The sequence below is a fragment of the Trachypithecus francoisi genome, unplaced genomic scaffold (genome assembly GCF_009764315.1).
Source record: "Trachypithecus francoisi isolate TF-2019V2 unplaced genomic scaffold, Tfra_2.0 Lachesis_group13, whole genome shotgun sequence".
NCBI classification, from domain to species: domain Eukaryota; kingdom Metazoa; phylum Chordata; class Mammalia; order Primates; family Cercopithecidae; genus Trachypithecus; species Trachypithecus francoisi.
Genome location: NW_022681458.1, coordinates 90,343,707 through 90,364,059, shown reverse-complemented (window position 1 = coordinate 90,364,059; position 20,353 = coordinate 90,343,707). Strand labels below are relative to the sequence as shown.

Genomic DNA, 20,353 nt, shown 5'->3' with positions numbered 1-20,353 from the left:
GTACTGGGACAACAGGGTCCTACTTCTTTTGATGATTCTGGGCACTGTATCTCATAAATTGCCACAGAGCGCTTTCATTTACAATGACTCTAAATGAAAGTTTCTTTAGGAGTTCATGGGCTCTTTCCTTGGGTGATGTTTGATAACTTTATTTAGCTTCTGGAAACACCATACCTTGATTCAGCACAAAAGGTGAGAAAATTCTGCTGCCAAGTGATACAACAGGGTAGTCTCATAGGCAGATAAGGTTTTGGAACCAGGGAAATGTTGACATCCTGGTGGAGGTACTGTTTCCAGGATAGAGGCAGCACTTGGAGATCTGGGGATCTAAAGAGCCCCTTGTTACCCTTTGTCCTTCTGCTCTCTTTCATTTCTCCAGTGGTAGCCCAGGTTGTGTGCTCTGGGGTGTTTTCTTAGCCATAGGTACAGAATGCCATAGTGATAATTTGTATTAGTGAGACGCCATTAAGCAGTGTTCCTTTGATTAGGTATGCTTCAATTGTCAACCCTTTTTTTTTTTTTTTTTTTTTAGATGGAATCTCACTCTTGTTATCCAGGCTGTAGTGCAGTGGCACAATCTTGGCTCACTGCAACCTCCGCCTCCCGGGCTCAAGCAATTCTTCTGCCTCAGCCTCCCAAGTAGCTGGGATTACAGGCACCTGCCACCACACCCAGCTAATTTTTTTTTCTTTTCTTTTTTTTTTTTTTTTTTTTTTTGTAGTTTTAATAGAGACAGAATTTCACCATGTTGGCCAGGCTGGTCTCGAACTCCTGACCTCAGATGATCTGCCCGCCTTGGCCTCCCAAAGTGCTGGGATTACAGGCATGAGCCACTGCGCCCGGCCAGTTGTCAACCTTATATTTCTTCCTAAGTATTCCCTTTCTCATCTCTCCTGGCTAAAATAGTACCATGCTTATATTTCTTCCTAAGTATTCCCTTTCTCATCTCTCCTGGCTAAAATAGTACCATGCTAAGGGAAGATTGGTGCTGACCACCTATACCAGTAATGGGTTTAATGTTGCTGAGATTGTTCGTTCACTCATACCTACAATCATTCATTCATGGAAAAATATTTTTGTGCTTCTTATTTGTCAGGCATAACACTTAGAACAAATTGTATATTGGTGGATAAATCAAACTCCTGCCTGTCAGGACAGAGATATCATCTAGAACAAGTTTATAAAGGTTTTCTATGGTTCATGATTTTCACACAAAATTTTATTAATAAGACCTTCATTCCAAAATGTTGCTTACTCTTTCTTTTCATTTTTTTCTATCCTACCCCCTTACTTACTCTTTCTTGCTTAAAGTGTTTCTGTCTTATTTCAGGCATGCTCTGGCAAGAGGACATTATTTCTCTAAGTGTTTACGATCACTCCGGGTTTTCAGTCATTGTAGTAGAATCCATATGTCAAATTGCAGTCAGTGAAAATGTGGCGTTCAGACCTTTGCATTTGGTTGCCTAATTACCTCTTGTCCCTTTGACTTGGGTTTTGGTCATGGAAAGTTAAACATTTCTCTGTAATGAAGTTCAGTTCTGCTGAAGGATTTGATGTTTGAGTATGATACCTCCAGTAAATCATTCAGATTTTCCTTGTTTAGAACTGGAAGAAAATGTTAATGGGTTTAGAATGAATTGATTCACTATTAAGAGCAGTGTTTCAGTTCACCTCATTATATTTGCAATAGGCCAAGGGTTATGCAACCTGCTAATCTGCATCAGCTTCACATGTGGGCAGGAATATATGGGCTGATTTGGCAGATATAAAAAGAAAAGCTAATTGTCTGAAGAATTTCCTGTTCACCTTGATACTAGAATGGAAATTTTCACCACTAGTTTAACTAATTATTTGTAAGGGATTTAATTTACAAAGTACATCTTAATTTGGTTTTCTATCATTGGACCCTTAGAAAGTATCATGTATTGCCAAGCTACCACCTTAATAAGGATTCGTTTTTCTGGTTAATAATTCAGTATGCTTACTTTTTAAAGTATTTTTTTCCAGTAGAGCAGAAGAATCAGGAAAATTTGGGAAACTTCCCAGGTTCAAAGAGGGATGTAACCCTGGATGCTGGAGGTCGAGGGACGTCCAAGGCCAGCCTGTTCTGCTTCACAGTTTTGGTTCAAGGTGGATCTTGCTAGAATTAATTTCACATTGGAAAGTCAGACCAAAAGCATGGAGATAGGGAAATTGTATCTGGAAAAAAGCAGGAATTATATATGTGCTGTTTCTGGTTGGCAGGTGTGCTTAAAGATGACCAGCTAAGAAACCAATACCACATTCTTCTCTTTTGTGTTTTAATATTTCAAGCTCAAGAACAGAACATTGAAATTTCCTTTGATTCTGCTGTATGGTTTCTAGTAGCTCAAGAAAGCCGACAAGGCAGTAACTTTCATGCCACTTAAGGACTTGAAGCTTAGATTTTTGTTTTGTTTTTTGAACAACGTATATCAATAGTTTTCTAGCTCTTGTGGTTCGTGGATTTATGTCTGGATTCTAATTCTGTATTTGGTCATTGGATATAGCATCTGTGACATAAAAACAACAACCACAAGTACAGGCATATGGTACATGTTGCTTTTCATGTACCCAAAGATTGTTTACATTTTTTCCTCTTCCTGCTTCTCTCCCCTTTCTTTCTCTTCTGCGCACACTGCCTTCACTTTTGGCTTTCTTTTTATCATCCTCCCTTTTCTTTCTACCACCTCATTTCTGATTTTCTTCTCTTCTACTTTGTCCTTTCTCGTCCTGCTGTCTCCTCCTCCTCTGGTTTCATTAATCTCTCATGCCACCACCAGATTGGTTTCTCTGCCTGAGTATTTTCAGTTCCATTGCCGTTAGAGCTGCTTCTCCCCTCTTGCCTCTGGAGCAGCTTCAATTTACACACTGATGATGAGGCTTCAAACCGGAAAATCTCGTAAGTCACGGGTGAAAACGACATCCAAGGGAGCTCCCAGGGCATGGTAGCAGGGCGTTCCGACTGCTCTCCATGGTATAATATGATAACCTTGTGGCTTTGTGCCGACATGCCGTTATAGAATAAAGCCTGCTGCCTTTTAAACTTTGATACACTCTGTTATCATATTATGATTCCTCATTTTTAGAATTTGAACCTTTACAGTATCTTGCATTTTAATAGCACAGGTTGGTTTTTTTTTTTGAAAAAGAAAAAATATGTAAATTCATGCTCTATGAAGATGATTTATTCTGGTAGCTTTGTTTAATTAGTATATGTCTTCTGTACCCAAATGCAGATTTTAGTTCCTTCTTTTTAATCTCCCGATAATAAGACAGATGTAGTAATCTTATCTGATACCACTTGGCAAAAGGATTGGTTAATCTTGGAAGAAAAAAATGAGATTTCAGGAAATTTAAAACACGCTGTAAATGGGCATGATTAAAGAAAAAATGAAAAACACTGTGTTCAGCTGGGCACAGTGGTTCACACTTGTAATCCCAGCACTTCGGGAGGCCAAGGTGGGAGGATCACTTGAGGTCAGAAGTTCGAGACCAGCCTGGCCAACGTCGTGAAACTCTGTCTCTACTAAAAATACAAACAACAACAACAAAAACTAGCTGGGTGGGGTGGTGCACACCAGTAATCCCAGCTACTTGAGAGGCTGAGGCATGAGAATCGCTTGAACCTGGGAGGCAGAGGTTGAGTGAGCTGAGATCATGCCACTGCACTCCAGCCTGGGCGACAGAGCAAGACTCAATCTCAAAAAAAAAAAAAAACACTGAGTTCTAAAATACAAGTGTTTTTTTTTTGGTTTTTTTGTTTACCAAATTCTAATGTTGACATACCTTTTCCTCCTTGTAGTCATACTTTACTTTTTTTTTTTTTTTTTTTTTTTGAGGCGGAGTCTCGCTCTGTCGCCCGGACTGGAGTGCAGTGGCCAGATCTCAGCTCACTGCAAGCTCCGCCTCCTGGGTTTACGCCATTCTCCTGCCTCAGCCTCCCGAGTAGCTGGGACTACAGGCGCCCGCCACCTCGCCCGGCTAGTTTTTTTTGTATTTTTAGTAGAGACGGGGTTTCACCGTGTTAGCCAGGATGGTCTCGATCTCCTGACCTCGTGATCCGCCCGTCTCGGCCTCCCAAAGTGCTGGGATTACAGGCTTGAGCCACCACGCCCGGCCACTTTTTAATTATTCAAAATTGATTGTTAAACATTTTATGTCATAACATACCCCCGAGTCATATCAGCTATTGGATTCTGTATTACCGTGTATTTGTCAGGCTAGAGGAAAACTATTGTTATTGATGCAGTAGAGACCTGGTTTATATTGTCTCCTAAAATTAGAATGTGGTGTGCCTTCAGTTGAGACAGGTTTCTGTCAGCGTGGCTACAAAGCTTACTAAATTTAACAATGCTGTTTAGGGACATATGTGCACATCAGATCTGTGAGGACAAAGTCTGTGTTATTTCAGATGCAAGAGAAAATACTTTCTGATTTTTAAGAAGGTCCAAATTAATGCCATTAACTCGAGTAAGAAATGACATAGTAAGTAAATGAGTTTTCAAAGAAAGAGGTGGAGTGCTAACTCAGGGTTTGGAGGAAGGGACAAATTTAAACTGGACTTTAGGCAATGTCCAGAGTTGGTCCTCAGGGTAAGGAAAGGTTGCTCCAGGTGGAGGAGAAGTGAAAGAACATGAGTTGAGCACAGCCCTATATAAAGATAAGGTGTGCTAGGGAAAGAGGGAAGAACCTGTCCTTTCAGGAACAGGTGCTTTATGATGGAGGTGGAGAGCTGTCCAGTGGAGAGAAAGAGTCATGAGACAGAAACCAAGATTCACCATTGCTATTGATCCTTGTAACCAAGGATGATAATTTCAAAACAATTATATAATCCTGCTCATTTTTTCCTTAAAAATTTTTGTCTTCTTTTACTTTCCTGAATATGCCCATAGTTTACATATTCCCATTGCAATGGTTTATTTTCAAATATCTTTTCTTTAAAAACAACACATTGCCTTTAATACACTAACTACCATTAATATTTCTTCTACACTCCTCCAGAGCAAGAGTTTGTTTTTCTTAAGAGCAAGAATTGTTTTTCTTATGATGATGACGATGATGATGACTTCTTGAGACAGGATCTTGTTCTGTTGCCCAGACTGAAGTGTAGTGGCACAATCATAGCTCACTACAGCCTCAGCCTCCTGGTTTCATTAATCTTCCCCCTTCAGCAACCCAAGTAGCTGGGCCTACAGGTGTGTGCCACCATGCCTGGCTAATTTTTAATTTTTTCTGTGGAGATATGGTCTCACTATGTTGCCCAGGCCTCTCTCAAACTCCTGGTCTCAAACAGTCCTCCTGCTCAGCTTCTCAAAGTGCTGGGATTACAGGCGTGAGCCATCATGCCTAGGCAAGATAATTACTTTAATGGAATGGCATTTCGTGAATAGCCCTTATATTTGCCACTAGTGTACTTAGTGGATTTACGTGAAGAGATGAAGAATTCAAATGTAGGTCCTTGTTTATGTATTTTTAACACTGCAATCCCATTCCTGGCGATGGTTTTCATAGAAGTAATTCTTACAAGTATTTTTCAGTAGTACAAAGATATAGATAGCATTGATGTAATTTTTATTGGTGAGAAAGGCTTTCCTTAAATGTCCGCTGTGTGGCAGCCACTGTACTAAGGGCCTCAGGGGATTTGCTGATCACAATGTACTGCCTCTGTGAGATTGCTGCCGTTACTACCACTGTGAGGAAACTGGGGCCTGAAGTAGTAGTTAAACAACTTGCCTAGGGTGGAACAGTAAGTGAAAGAGGCAGGATTTGAATTGAAGTGGTTCATCAAGGATTGGAGGAAACACTGAAGAGGCCTCAGCAAATTCTTATAGCTGTGGTCCAGTGCCTTCACGGGCAAGATTGATTATGGACTTAGTATGTAAAGGGTGCCTTGCCAAGGGTTGAGGAGACAGAAAGATATATTAAATAATATATTTGTATATGATTTGTGGCTGACACGGGACTTAAGTATACATATGTTTGTGTGTACACATGCTTGTGTACATGAGCATATATGTGAAATGTCGTGTGAGTGTAACGAACTCTAACAATACGGAAATGTGGAGGTGAGAGTAAACAGCAGAACCTAGGGAGTGACTCATGAGACTTGGTGTGGATGTGAAACAACAATGAGTAAGACCTGGAGGGAGTGGCTGGGAAAAGGGAGAAGTCAGGAGAGTGGTCTGAGCAAGGTTCAGTAGTAAGACCGCATGCTTCCTTTAGGAGACAATGAAGAGTTGAGCCTGGCTGCAAGTCGTTAGAGCCAGTTTCTGTACTATTCTGAAGGTTAGTCTGTGAAATCATCACTGCAGCTCATCGGCAGTGATTTTGTAGGTTTTGGAAAAGGGGATAATATGGGAAGAACATAGAAATATATCCATTTAAAGGTCACAGGAGTGAGATGGTTTCCTTGGACACATTTTACATGGGGCTATGTCCTGATTAATTAGCCCCCCCAGTAGCAAATGCCTTTGACAAATATAATATAATGAAAAATCAGAAAAAGCAGGCTAATAATGACTCTCCATGCACATGATGGGTCACCAGCCTCCCCTTTCATTTGCTCCGTTCAAAAAGTATGCACTGAAACCTTTGATTAGAAGCTCTGAGCTAGCTCTTATCTGGTCCTCTAATGGGACATATAGACAGCATTTCAGTGCCTGATTTAAAAGTTCATGAGGGGCTGGGCGCTGTGGCTCACGCCTGTAATCCCAGCACTTTGGGAGGCCGAGGTGGGCGGATCACAAGTCAGGAGATTGAGACCATCCTAGCTAACACAGTGAAACCCTGTCTCTACTAAAAATACAAAATATTAGCCAGGCGAGGTGGCGGGCGCCTGTAGTCCCAGCTACTCGGGAGGCTGAGGCAGGAGAATGGCGTGAACCCAGGGGGCAGAGCTTGCAGTGAGCTGAGATCCGGCCACTGCACTCCAGCCTGGGCGACAGCGTGAGACTCCGTCTCAAAAAAGAAAAAGTTCACGAGGATTTTTGTTTACTTTTTTCTTTCTTTCACTCTGTCTCTTCTTGATCTCTCTTCCTCTCCTTTGAATTATCTGGATTCGACTGTTTCAGCTCTGTTTCTTTTGGCTGTAGAGACAGTCAGAAAAATGCCTGGCTCCTTTTTTTAGCATCATATATTTTATGAGTTTAATTGATAGAAAAAATATGCCCAAGTGATGTCATGTCTGAAGGGTAAGAAAGAGGAAACCTAAAACCCCAACTCTTGGTTAAAGTTCTATTAGCCCAGATCTTGGAACCATAAAAGACTGGTGCAGTTCTGCCAAATTCTGTAACATACCTCATTGGTGTTGCATTTCAGTGGGTTGAACCCTTACATCAGCTTCCAAGGGAGTTCTATACTATTCTTTATTTATAGGTAGATATTAGTTTGAGATCTGAATAGTGTGACAGACTGCATTTTGCTTACAAAAATGCTTTTTGTAACAGAGAAAATATACCTTTTCTTTTACGTGTTCCCATTAGGGCTTAGATATTATGAATCTTACAAATGTTGGCATGGAAGCTCCATAGAAGGCTTGTGGAAAACCTTCTTGCTAGACTCCCGGAAAGCCTGATTAGTTCAATTCAGGAAACATTCTTTCAGGGTTCTGCGGTATTATGCAGTCTGGGTATTGAAGCTCAGGGAGAAAGACAGACATGTACACAACTCACATACTAGAATAAGTCTAAATGTCTAGAAATATGTATATATTGTTGAGACAATAGATGGGCGATCACAGTTACTTCAGGATATTACTGGATGAGCAACGGCTTCCATTTTGGTGGGGGTTTCTTTTTGTTTTGAGACGGAGTCTCACTGCGTCACCCAGGCTGGGATGTAGTGGCGTGATCTCGGCTCACTGCAACCTCCGCCTCCCAGGTTCAAGCAATTCTCTTGCCTCACCCTCCGAAGTAGCTAGGATTATAAGCGCTCACTACCACACCCAGCTAATTTTTGTATTTTTAGTAGAGTGGGGTTTTACCATGTTGGCCAGGGTGGTCTTGAACTCTTGGCCTCCCAAAGTGCTGGGATTATAGGCGAGAACCATGGCACCTGGCCCATTTTGGTGTTTTCTAAGTGCTTGATACTTTACTTGTATTAGCCTGTTCTCACGCTGCCATAAGGACATACCCGAGACAGGTAATTTATAAAGGAAAGAGGTTTAATTGACTCACATCTCAGCATGGCTCTGGAGGCCTCAGGAAACGTACAATCCTAGCGGAAGGGGAAGCAAACATGTCCTTCACATGGCGACAACAAGAAGTACTGAGCAGAGGGAGAAATGCCTCTTATGAAATCATCAGATCTCATGAGAACTCAGTATCATGAGGACAGCATGGAGGTAACTACCCCCAGAATTCAATTACCTCCTACTGGGTCCCTCCCATGACACATGGGGGTTACAGGAACTACGATTCAGAGTGTGATTTGGGTATAGACACAGCCAAACCATATCATTACAGATATAAATCTCTGAGTAAATCCAGTGTTTGATTTCTTCTAGCTTTTTAGCTTATGAGTAGAGGTCTTTCTCCTCCACTCCAAGAATTTTCATTGGACGCACCACTTAGTACTTACATTTACCACCCATTGTTATTATTTTTAAGAATGTACTACTTTATATTTTTAAACATGAAGGACTAGCTCAAAATTTTGTAGCTCTCCCCCGCTCCTTTTTTTTTTTTTTTTGACTCTTTTGTGATGAGTAATGGTTTAAGGTCAGCAAAACATGACTTTAACCAGAACACTAACTAGCTTTATATATGATTCAGCCATGAACAGGTATCTGGCAAGAGAAATTCCTGATCTGTGCTTTGGCGGATCCATGAGAGCTGCTTCTCCGGATTTTCTTTGCTGGCCTTGCTTTCTTTTTGCCCTCCTGTCAAAAATTCAGGTTTCACTTGGTGGTTGGAGCTCACTAACAAAAATAGCTTCTTTCCCTATCGCGCCTGCTGCTGGTGCTGTGCAGGTTGAAGTGTTTCATTTGTGTTCCTTGATAGATTCATTGTTGAGCATTAAGTAGGTGGCTGGGTGCAGTTGTCACCTTAGTACTAAATAGGAAATGTTCTGTGTAGGTTTCTTAAAAAACATTTGCTTAGCCGGACGTGGTGGCGCCGCCTGTGGTCTTAGCTTCTTGGGGGCCTGAGGCAGGAGGATCACTTGAACATGGGAGGTCCAGGCTGCAATGTGCCGAGATCATGCCACTGCACTTCAGCCACACTTCAGGTGACAAAGTGAGACCCTGTCTCAAAAAAAAAAAGGAAATAAAAAAAAAAAGATACTTGCGGCTGGGTGTGGTGGCTCACATCTGTAATCCCAGCACTTTGGGAGGCCACGGCAGGCAGCTCACTTGGGGCCAGGAGTTCAAGACCAGCCTGGCCAACATGGTGAAATCCCGTCTCTACTAAACCTACAAAAAAATTAGCTGGGCGTGGTGGCACATGCCTGTAATCTCAGCTACTTGGAAGGCTGAGGCAGGAGAATTGGTTGAACCCAGGAGACAGAGGTTGCAGTGAGCCAAGATCGCGTCATTGTGCTCCAGCTTGGGCAACAGAATGAGACTCTGTCTCAAAAAAAAAAAAATTTTTGTAAAATTGCTTAGTTTTTTAATGTCTACCACTTATACTAGCATTGACTTACAACTTTTTCTTTTATTAATATTTTATGTACGTATAACTATTGGTACCTGCTGAGATATGCATAACACTAATACAAGGGTTTGGAGTAATTTGTTTGGTTATGATCTTAAGTCAGTTTTGTGATCTATAATCTGCTTCTTTCTGCATTCACAGAGCTTTGTGAATTCTAACTGGCAACTCTTCCAAGACAGAATCTCATCTTTGAATGCTAGGGTAACATTTAGAGTTTTAGTTCTGTGGAAAATTAGCAGGCAGCTCTGTAAGTTGATGTAGAAGAGGGCCTGGGAAATTTGGCGCTGTTAGTTTCCCTACAAAATCAGCCCTAGATATCCCTTCCCCATTGTAATTTTCTACAAATGGCAGGAGCTCCAAAAATTAGACTCAGCTATTTTCTGCCTCTGGGAAGACCTTCTTTTGTGTACAGACATCCAGGGCCCCAAAGGCTCTGCTTGCCAGCCTGGGAGAAGAAAGGCTATCAGGATGGCATTTAGATAATCAGCCTCAGTGGTCCAGGAAGTGGGTCACAACTTCTCCATATTTCATTTCCTGTTTTTCTCTTTGGAATCTGAGGGAGTCCTTTCCAATCCTCACATCTCAGGGAACCTCCCCCAAGTCACCAGAGAGACCTGATTGTTCCAGCACCTTCTTAGACCGGTTCCCATCAACTTGAAAGTTACGCTTCAGAATGAATAGGTTGGACAGGTTATAGTCTCTAAATGTCTGTTATGGAAGGCTGGTGAAATGGTTGAATTAAGGCCCTCTGAAAATGTTCTCATCCATAAAAGTGATAAGAAAACTGGCAAAATTACTGGAATAAACTTTTTCAGAACTTTAGAAATTAAAGTCTTGCAGTAACCCGGGGAGCATCTATTCAAGAAAAGGGACTGATTCTCAGAGCAGGAAGGTTTGTGGCATTTTAACTTGTTCTTATTCCCATCCCTCCCTCTCCAGTTCCACAGTAGCCTTGAAAACCAGTAGCTGCAATCACAGTGAAAACCAGCAGCCTGGCAGCCTCTGGCAGGGGCAGGATGGAGTTGGAGCATCTTCAAAGCACCTCTCCCTCCTCTTCTTCTTCCTTCTCCTCTCCTGCCTCTTCCTCCTCTGAGATTTGAGAACTACTAGTGGAGAGAAGGGCCCAGGGGAGTACATTGCTGCCGAAACTGATGTCAAATTTCGGTTTAGGGAACATGCACCATTAGCTGTTGACAGAGTCTGGGATCATGCAAGATGTATTACATGGGACAGGACTAAATAAAGCTCATGTGCCCCATTTATCCATGGGAGTCCATGGAGAAACTGATGCTGCCTCTCACTGGAGCTTTTGAAGAGTACACAGTGAATTGGAGGGACACTCTCCAATTTGGCTCTGCTCAAATTGTGTGAAGTTTCATAATAGCTTCAGGAAGAAAATACTATAGTAACTGGTTTCACTTTATGTACTTCTGTGACAGAACACATGCCAAGGGTGTTAGTTTACCACGGAGGTACTTATGCTTCCTACTGAGTCACTGGCTTAATCCCTGCAAAGCTCAGGCCTTTGTAGAAAGTTTATTCAAATAGGTAAACTAGGGTGATCAGTGTTTGGAAAACGAAGAAAGTTTAGCCTAGAGGGCTGTGGCAAAGTACCGGATGCAGGCTGCCTTATCCTCTCTTTCAAAGATAGTATTTTGAATTGATTTATTTGTGTTAAGATGATTATACAACAGCATCATGTACATACATTATTATATAGTTATAACTAGTTTCATTTGAGCAGTTTGAATGTTATTTGGTAACGGAATACTTCTGTGTTTTTTTTTTTAAACCTTACTTAAGTGAATCAGTGTGACTCATATATTTAGTAGAGTTTTGGGGCACTAATCAGTTAGCCTCATCTTTTTTCCTGTGGAAACTGTTCATCACTGAATTCAGCCTTATTGACATCTAGGTAGACATTTACAACACCAGATAGTAAGATTTTCAAAACTGAATTTTTCTAATGATATTTGGTTCTTCAGTCCTGTGTATTGTGGGGGGATTTGGCTTCATCACAGAAATCTGCAAATTTGTTTTATCGGGTAGATCAGGACCAGCTCTCCATCTAAAAAGGTCTTCTAGGAGACATCCTACAGGGTGATTGAGGAAGAACGTGATGATCCCCTTATCTAGTTAGCCCTCTCTCTTTTTTTTTTTTTTTTTTTTTTTGAGACGGAGTCTCGTTCTGTCGCCTGGGCTGGAGTGCAGTGGCGGGATCTCAGCTCACTGCAAGCTCCGCCTCCCGGGTTCCCGCCATTTTCCTGCCTCAGCCTCCCGAGTAGCTGGGACTACAGGCGCCCGCCACCTCGCCCGGCTAGTTGTTTTTGTATTTTTAGTAGAGACGGGGTTTCACCGTGTTAGCCAGGATGGTCTCGATCTCCTGACCTCGTGATCCGCCCGTCTCGGCCTCCCAAAGTGCTGGGATTACAGGCTTGAGCCACCGCGCCCGGCCAGCCCTCTCTCTTAAGGCCGACCTAAACCTAGACCATCTCAGTAATGTTTAGCATAAACAATAGGTACTTACTAAAGACAACTTTGGGGCTTAAAAGAGATATTTGGTTTGATTTCCTGTGGCTGGTGGTGAGAACCAGAGGCCATTTCCTCTAGATTGCTTACCTTGTCTAGGTGTTCTTGTTGTGGTAAAGTGGCCAGTAACTTGTAAGTCCTAATTCTGTTGCTGTTTTAGGGTCAGTAAAGTGGTTATTAGATAGTGTGAGCTTCTGCCAGACGCAGTGGCTCATGCTTGTAATCTCGGCACTTTGGGAAGCCAGGAATTCGATACCCACCTGGACAACAGAGCAAGACCCTGTCTCTACAAAAAAAAATTTTTTTTTTTTAATTAGCTGGGCATTGTCTCTTGAACCTAGGAATTTGAGGCTGCAGGGAGCTGTGATCATGCTACTGCACTTCAGTCTGGGTGACAAAGTGAGACCCTTGTCTCCAAAAAATACATGGTATCAACATCATGCATTGGAGCTGAATTCAAAACCTGTTTTTTTTTTTTTTGTAGTCATTTACTCACATGGTAATTAAAGCAAAGAAACCAAATATCCAGTTAGTCAGATTCCATAAAATGTGTGTGATGAAGAATTGATTAATGTACATGCTAACCCATGGCATAGTCCCTAAAATCTAGTCTTCTGTGTTTAAGATCATCCTAAGTTGAGTCCTTTGAAAGTATATTTTCAGAGGAAAAGAATTATGACATTTCTCAGGGTGCATTTATTTAATGAGAAGAAATCCTTTTTAAAATGTTTCAAAAATATAGAGCAAAATTTCCTGTTAAGTCAAAAAATATCCTCACTTTCCTAATAAGTGTGATATATAGAATAAAGATTTAAAAAGAGAAACTTGCTTACCAAAGTATTGGCCACTGTATTCTATAAGAGATGCCTATATGCTGCTGTTTTTGACAAACTAAGACTTAATTCTCCGTGGTGAAATAATTATTCAGGGTGAGAAATGACACCTATCTAGGACTGAAGCAGGAAACACTGCCAGGATGACAGGATGTGAACATTTGATAAGGAACTAGCCAGCACAGACAGCTGTAGGCGGTAGCTTTTCGCATGATCACCCAGCAGATTGTTGATGAGTCAGGTTGATGATGAGCAACTGGTAGAAAGTGACTGTCCTAAATCGCAGTGAGGAGACTTGTGGTTTTGCCTGGTCTCATCTCATCTCTTATTTGCCATGTAGATGTAATGTCTCTGGGCTTCCGTTTTCTTAACTGTATCAAGAAAGGATTGGAGTAAATGATACCATAGCTCTTCAGCTGTCAGTGCTATGATTTTGTTGTTACTGTTATTGGCCGTGATGTTGGTTTTTAAATTTATAATGTTATTATTTTAGACATACAAGTTCAGATACTACCTTTTATTACTACTGTTTTTATATAAACAAACAGTTGGAGAAAATAATTTTTAAACCAAATACCATACATTTTAGAAAAAAGTTTAGCTCTATTGTTTTTGAGCATAGAATATAACTAATAAACAAGTTTCTCATTGTTTTTATTGACATTTATATATTGTGTATTTTCTAAAGTCCTTAAATGTTAATAAGTATGTATGTGATGTGTCATATTAAATATATTTTAAATGTTGATCCAGAAAAATATGTTTGAGATTAGCTATCTACTGCAACAAATAGAAGCCCTTTGTGTTAATGTTTGGGAAGCAGAATCTTATTCTAATTAATTTTGTTGCTTTCTGCACTCCAGAAAATAATGACAGGGACATTTTGGCTTCTTAGACAGAGACTGTTGCAATATAGATCAATAACTGGATCAATAAATAAAAAGAAAGAATGTGCTACATTACACCTCTTAAGAAACACAAATAAGGCCGGGCGCGGTGGCTCGCGCCTGTAACCCCAGCACTTAGGGAGGCCAAGGTGGGTGGATCGCGAGATCAAGAGATCAAGAACATCCTGGCCAACATGGTGAAACCCCGTCTCTACTAAAAATACAAAAATTAGCGGGGCATGGTGGCGCTCATCTGTAGTCCCAGCTACAGGGACTACAGAGGCTGAGGCAGGAGAATCGCTTGAACTCGGGAGGTGGAGGGTGCAGTGAGCTGAGATTGTGCCACTGCACGCCAGCCTGGTGACAGAGCGAGACTCTGTCTCCAAAAAAAAAAAAAAAAAAGAAAAAGAAACAAATAAATGTGTAAGGTTGATCTACTTGCTGGAATAATGAAAATGCATTAATATTTCGAAGCGATGCAGAAATATGGCACTGTAGAGAATAACCTCTCCCATTTTCTGTAGAGACTGGTTTTCGTTAGTCAGTGTATCTTCTCGATCATTGCTGCATATGAATATTAAATTATATTGTTTGTTTGTAACAATTAAATTATATTAATTGTTAAATTACAAAAGGCAGTTGATTCCATTGAAATTACTCTTTCTTTTTAAAATTTAATCTTAGATTACTTTGTTTTACACTGGAAGCTATTGCTATCAACTAAAAATGAAAACTCTTTCTAATAAACAGTCATGTACTTACCAAGTGATTCCATTAAAGAAATATAAGACTGAGGTTAAAATAAGAACGATAGAGGAAGGGGAAGAACTTCAGATGTAGATTAAGAAGATGATATATGCTTGGGTCACAGTGGCTGTGTGGTTATTTTTTAAAGTTGTACTAGTCTCTGAGACCTCCAAAAAGTGTGTTAACAAGCATACCCAAGATGGGCTTATGGCAAAGTGACACATTATAAAGCTGTATTTTAGAGGTTGAAATCAATCTTACCGTTGCCATTTGATGGTGGTTTTAACCTACAATCCTTGTTTTGGTACTGGTAAAGAGTAGTGTCTGTTAAGTGCATGTGCCTATGCTAAGAAAGTAACCTATTGTTTTATAGAAGTTTCTCTTTTTGTTTGTAGATATAATACCTTGCCAAGCAGAAGAACTCTGAAAAATTCAAGATTAGTGAGTAAGAAAGATGATGTACATGTCTGTATCATGTGTTTACGTGCCATCATGAATTATCAGGTATGTTGGAGCTTCTGGTTCTTTTTAAAAAAAAAAACCTGAATTAATCAGACTGAGAAATAACTGCTGAGTGCAATGTACACTACTTGGGTGATGGGTAAAATAAAAGCCCAGACTTCACCATCATGCAATTTATCTGTGTTACCAGAAGCTACTTGTACCCCTAAAGCTGTTGAATTTTTTTTAAAAAAGAAGAAAAACCAAACAACAAACAAAAACAGACTCAGATTTTGTTCTCGTTGGTTTCTTTGTATTATTTCTATTTGAAGTAAATGCCAGGATTTAATGAGATTCTATTAAAAAAGAAAGGCCTGGTTCATCCTAATGCTCAAGATTTAATTTATTGCCCTCATATTTTAATAAATATATATAATTTGCGATGTATTTAAAGGAAAGGTGTTTTCCTCCTGTAGTGATAAACTTACTAGATTGCTTGGTGAATGATTGTGACCATTAAAGATTGAATAAGCTGCTGTTGCGGGTAATAACGAAACAACTCTAGAACACCAGGAGTGGATAGACACAGTGGTTCTCAAAGGTTTATATGGCCAACAGGCGAGAAGTTACAATTATTGGCAGTTGGACTCAGTGGTTCCTAATCTTTATAAGAAGCACCTGGAAGATTGTTGAAAATACAGATTCGGCCGGGCGCGGTGGCTCAAGCCTGTAATCCCAGCACTTTGGGAGGCCGAGACGGGCGGATCACGAGGTCAGGAGATCGAGACCATCCTGGCTAATACGGTGAAACCCTGTCTCTACTTAAAAATACAAAAAACTAGCCGGGCGACGAGGCGGGCGCCTGTAGTCCCAGCTACTCGGGAGGCTGAGGCAGGAGAATGGCGTAAACTCGGGAGGCGGAGCTTGCAGTGAGCTGAGATCGGGCCACTGCACTCCAGCCTGGGTGGCAGAGCAAGACTCCGTCTCAAAAAAAAAAAAAAAAAAAAAAAAAGAAAATACAGATTCTTCCTTTGGGTAATTGTGATGCAGGTTGACCCCACTAAGGTGCTACGTTGAATTTAAGAAGGGAAACATGCATTTATTCTTTCAGTACTTTTGTGAGCTTTGCCAGACAGCCCCTGTTCCACACAGGCACTGAGAATATAGCACCGAATAAATATGTAGCCCAAGGAACTTACTTTCCAGGGAGGGGAGACAGATGACCAACAAAAAATCGGTAAAATGTGTATGTTCCAGATAATAATGATGAAATGAAAGCTAATGCTTACATGGTACACTTTTCAGGTCTAGTGCTTTTAAACCTCTTAAGTCATGTAAATAGCCCTGTGAGATCAATAATATTTTTCTCGACATTTTACTGATGAAGTTGGGACACAGAAAAGTTTAGTAATTTCCCTAAAGTCACATAGTTAGTAAGTAGTGGGGTCAGGATTTGGACCCAGGAAGGCTTTGAACCCAGAGAACCATTACTAAGTACTGTAGAAAAAATAGGAAATAGGAACTGCTGAAAATATATGTGAGTTTTAAATAGGCCAGCCAGGGAAGGGTCACTGAGAGGGTAACATCTAGTAAAACTTGAATGAGGGAGCAAAGGGAGGGATATTAGGGAAAGAAGATTCTAGGCAGAGAGAAGGGCAAGTGCAGAGACACAGAGGCAGGAATGTCTGGTTTGCCCAAGTCGCAGAAGGGAGGCTTGGCAGGATCAGAATGAGTAAGAGGGAGAACAATAGAAGATGAAGTCAGGTGTCATCTGTTTGATTATGTAGAACTTTAGAGGCTGCTGAGAGGACATTGACTTCACTATGAGAGGAAAGCTATTGAATGGTTATAAGGACATAATCTGACACTTGAATTTAACATGAGACCACTCTGGCTTTTGTGTTTAGGTTTGACCTTGGCCAGGCAAAGGCAAGAGGGAGTAGACCATTTAGGAGGCCCTTAGCAGTCATTTAGGTGAGCTTTGATGGTCATATGAACTAGGATCATAGGAGTGGAGATGATGAGAGGTGATCTGATTCTGGTTTTATTTTGATGCTAAAGGCAATAGCATTAGGTATGAGGGAGAAGGCGAGGAGTAGAGAGGCTGGCACCAGGACTTTTGTCTTGGGCACCTGTGAGATAGAGTTGCCATCTAAAAGATGGGAAGACTGCAGGATAGATGGATTTGAGGGAGATCGTTAGGAATTCTGTTTCGGGAATTTTAACTTTGAGATGTCCCTTAGACATTCAGATAGTGATCTTAGGTGGGTGGTTGGATATGCCAGTCTGGATTTCAAGGCAGTGGTCTGGGCTGGAGATAGTAATTAGCATATAAATGGCATAGGAAGCCAGGAGGGTGAATGAGATCAGTAGGGGTAGACTGAGAAGTAAAGAAGTCCAAAATATGAACTTTAGGACTCTCTGTTTAAATGTCAGAGAGATGAAGAAAAGCTGGCTAGAGAGCCTGAAAAATAGCCAAGGAGTTAGGAGCCAAGTGAAGGACATGTTTCAAGGAGAAGGGAGTATTCAGCTCTGTTAGATGCTGCTAAGTCAAGTAAAATGTGGAGTGAGGATTGGCCATTGGCTTCAGCAAAGTGTAGGTCTTTGGTGATCTTGGCAGACAGTTCATTGGGATGGTGGGGGTGAAATGCTTGATTGGAGTGGTTTCAAGAATGAGCAGGAAGTGAGGATTTATACTGAGTGTCTGGAGGAGTTTTGCTGTAAAGGATAGCAGAGAAATGAGAGGCAGTGGCTGAACACAGGTTGTGGTATCAAGAGAGGTTTTTATTGTTGCTTAAGAGAATTTGCATCATGTTTTTATGCTAATGGCAATGAGTCCATAGAGAGGGAAAAATAAGGGGGAATGGAGGAATTTCTGGAACATACCATGTTCGTGAGCAGATGAGAGGGAATGGGATGGAGGAAGGACTCATGGAAGGGTTGGCCTTAGTTTGGAGCACAGAAGAGTTCCTCTTTAATAGGAGGTGAGGAGGTAAGCCACAGATCTGTGTGGGTAGATTGATGTGGTATAGGAGCTTCTAGATGTTTTTTCTGATTGCTTGTATTTTCTTAGTATAAGAGGAAATAAGATCGTGAGCTGAGAGTAAGTTTTGAGGAGAAAGAATATAGTTAGTTGACCCTTGAACTTTGTGGGGTCTGAGGGACACTGATCCCTGGTGTAGTCAAAAATCTGTATATAACTGGAGACCTCACCGATAGCATAAATAGTCTGTTAACATACATTTTGTATGTTATATCTATTGTATACTGTGGAGTCACCCTGGAAGCTTAAAAAACTCAGGTGCCAGCTCGCTGTAATTGAAATTCGGAGTAAATGTTTTGTTTAGTCTTCCAGGTGAGTTTAAGGAACAGCCAAGGTTAAGAATCACTAGGCTAGAGCCTTTTCATCATTTTAATAAAGAGAAACATGTAGATCATTCATAAAGAATGGGAAGATGATCTTTTGATAATAGCATCATTGCTGAAATTTTTTTTTTTTTTTTTTTTTTTTTTTGGAGAGATGGGTCTGGTTGTCCTGGCTCAAGCTGGGACTGGAGGCACAAATCGTTGCAACTGGCATTCTTGAAATTTTTAATAGAGAAATATGCTTTGACCGTGATGTACTAGAGACATAAGTGCATTTATGATTGTGTAAGTTTCATTAAGTAGATACTTCAGGTTTTTGGTTTTAAGTCAATACTGACAGTTCCCTAACTTGTCTCCCAATGCTTTCTGTTTCTTTTTTTTCCATGTTAATTTCAGTATGGTTTCAACATGGTCATGTCTCATCCACACGCTGTCAATGAGATTGCACTAAGCTTGAACAACAAGAATCCCAGGTAAGCTTCTTTTGTAGTATGCAAGTCTAAATCTATCTAGGGAAAACAGAGAGCTGGTCAACACTTAACCAAGTTTGACTTTGGAAACTTTCAAGTGTCAATCTCTGAAATAAGATTGGCTATAAACTCTTTGGCTGTGTAGAATTTTTCCTTTGAGCCAAGGTACACTCTTACATGGGCCAGAGTTGAGCAACTGGTGACAATTCCAGCCCTCCACCATTCTCCTCAAGCTTTTGTTCTTTTGAGGCCTGGTTCCCAGCATCCTTGCTGCTAAATTTGGAGAGGATCAGGTTGCCAGGACTTGGGGACCAGGAGAGTCTTGATAAAGATTTACCAACGTCAGTTACTGCTGAAAGCTAGCTAAAACCGCCATCCTTCGTCTACACTTCGCTTGGTAACTTTACATATGTAGCTTTGATTACTGAACAAAAATAGAAAAATAATTGTAGTGGCCAGCCACAGTGGCTCATACCTGTAATCTCAGCACTTTGGGAGGTTGAGGCAGGTGGATCACCTGAGGTCAGGAGTTTGAGACCAGCCTGGCTAACGTGATGAAACCCCATCTCTACTAAAAATACAAAAAATTAGCCAGGCATGGTGGCACATGCCTGTAATCCTAGCTACTCAGGAGGCTGAGGCAGGAGAATTGCTTGAACCCGGGAGGTGGAGGTTGCAGTTAGCCGAGATCGCGCCACTGCACTCCAGCCTGGGCGACAGGGCAAGACTATCTCAAAATAAATAAATAAATAAATAAATAAAATTATACATGCAGATATGAATTTTGTTCATATTCACCACCTGTAAAGGCTAGCAGCAGATATAATTCACATCACACATTAGCCCTAAAACCCAGTCTTCATCAGATTTAGTTATTTTAATGTGCTTTCATTCTGGTGAAGTATTCTGTACTTCAAATGTGCAATTCCCTTTCATCCGATACCTCTCCTCTCTGTAGACAGAATATCTGAAAACTGTTAATCCAAAAATCTGATTATAAATTAGCCATTTCTCATTTGGAAAATGCAATGCAAACTATAAAGTCCTCTTTACTGAATATTGTTCTTTCAAACTTCCCCCGATTAAACCTTTTATGACTTTGCGATTCTTTCCTTCATTTACTAGAATCCTAAGTAGCCATGCTTCTGTGTCTCTGCCTTCTACTACAGGGAAGACGTTATTTTTTAAAAGACAGTTGACATTGTGGAATATCAGAACAGTCTTTGTTTAGAGATTGGTGATAGTTGTTATTCCAGAAAAAAAATGAAATACTTAAGTGGTCTTATGATTGAAGAAACAATGCTGTTTCTTTCTTGACATTGAATTTGAAAACTTAGAGTGTATCTCTATGTTCTCCTTCCAAAAATATTTCAGATGGAGTTTTGTTTTCTTGAGTCAAAGAAAATATT

At 40.7% G+C, this 20,353-nt stretch overlaps 1 protein-coding gene across 9 annotated transcripts in view; it reads left to right on the top strand.

Moving 5' to 3' along the window:
• The window catches only part of FMNL2 (formin like 2), a 318,596-nt gene that overhangs the window by 229,090 nt on the left and 69,153 nt on the right, over window positions 1–20,353 (top strand). For all 9 annotated transcript variants that reach the window (XM_033231471.1, XM_033231475.1, XM_033231472.1 and 6 more), the window contains 2 exons: window positions 15,063–15,171; window positions 18,871–18,947. In XM_033231471.1, the coding sequence (XP_033087362.1) occupies window positions 15,063–15,171; window positions 18,871–18,947 (186 nt within the window). The remainder of the gene's footprint in view (window positions 1–15,062; window positions 15,172–18,870; window positions 18,948–20,353) is intronic.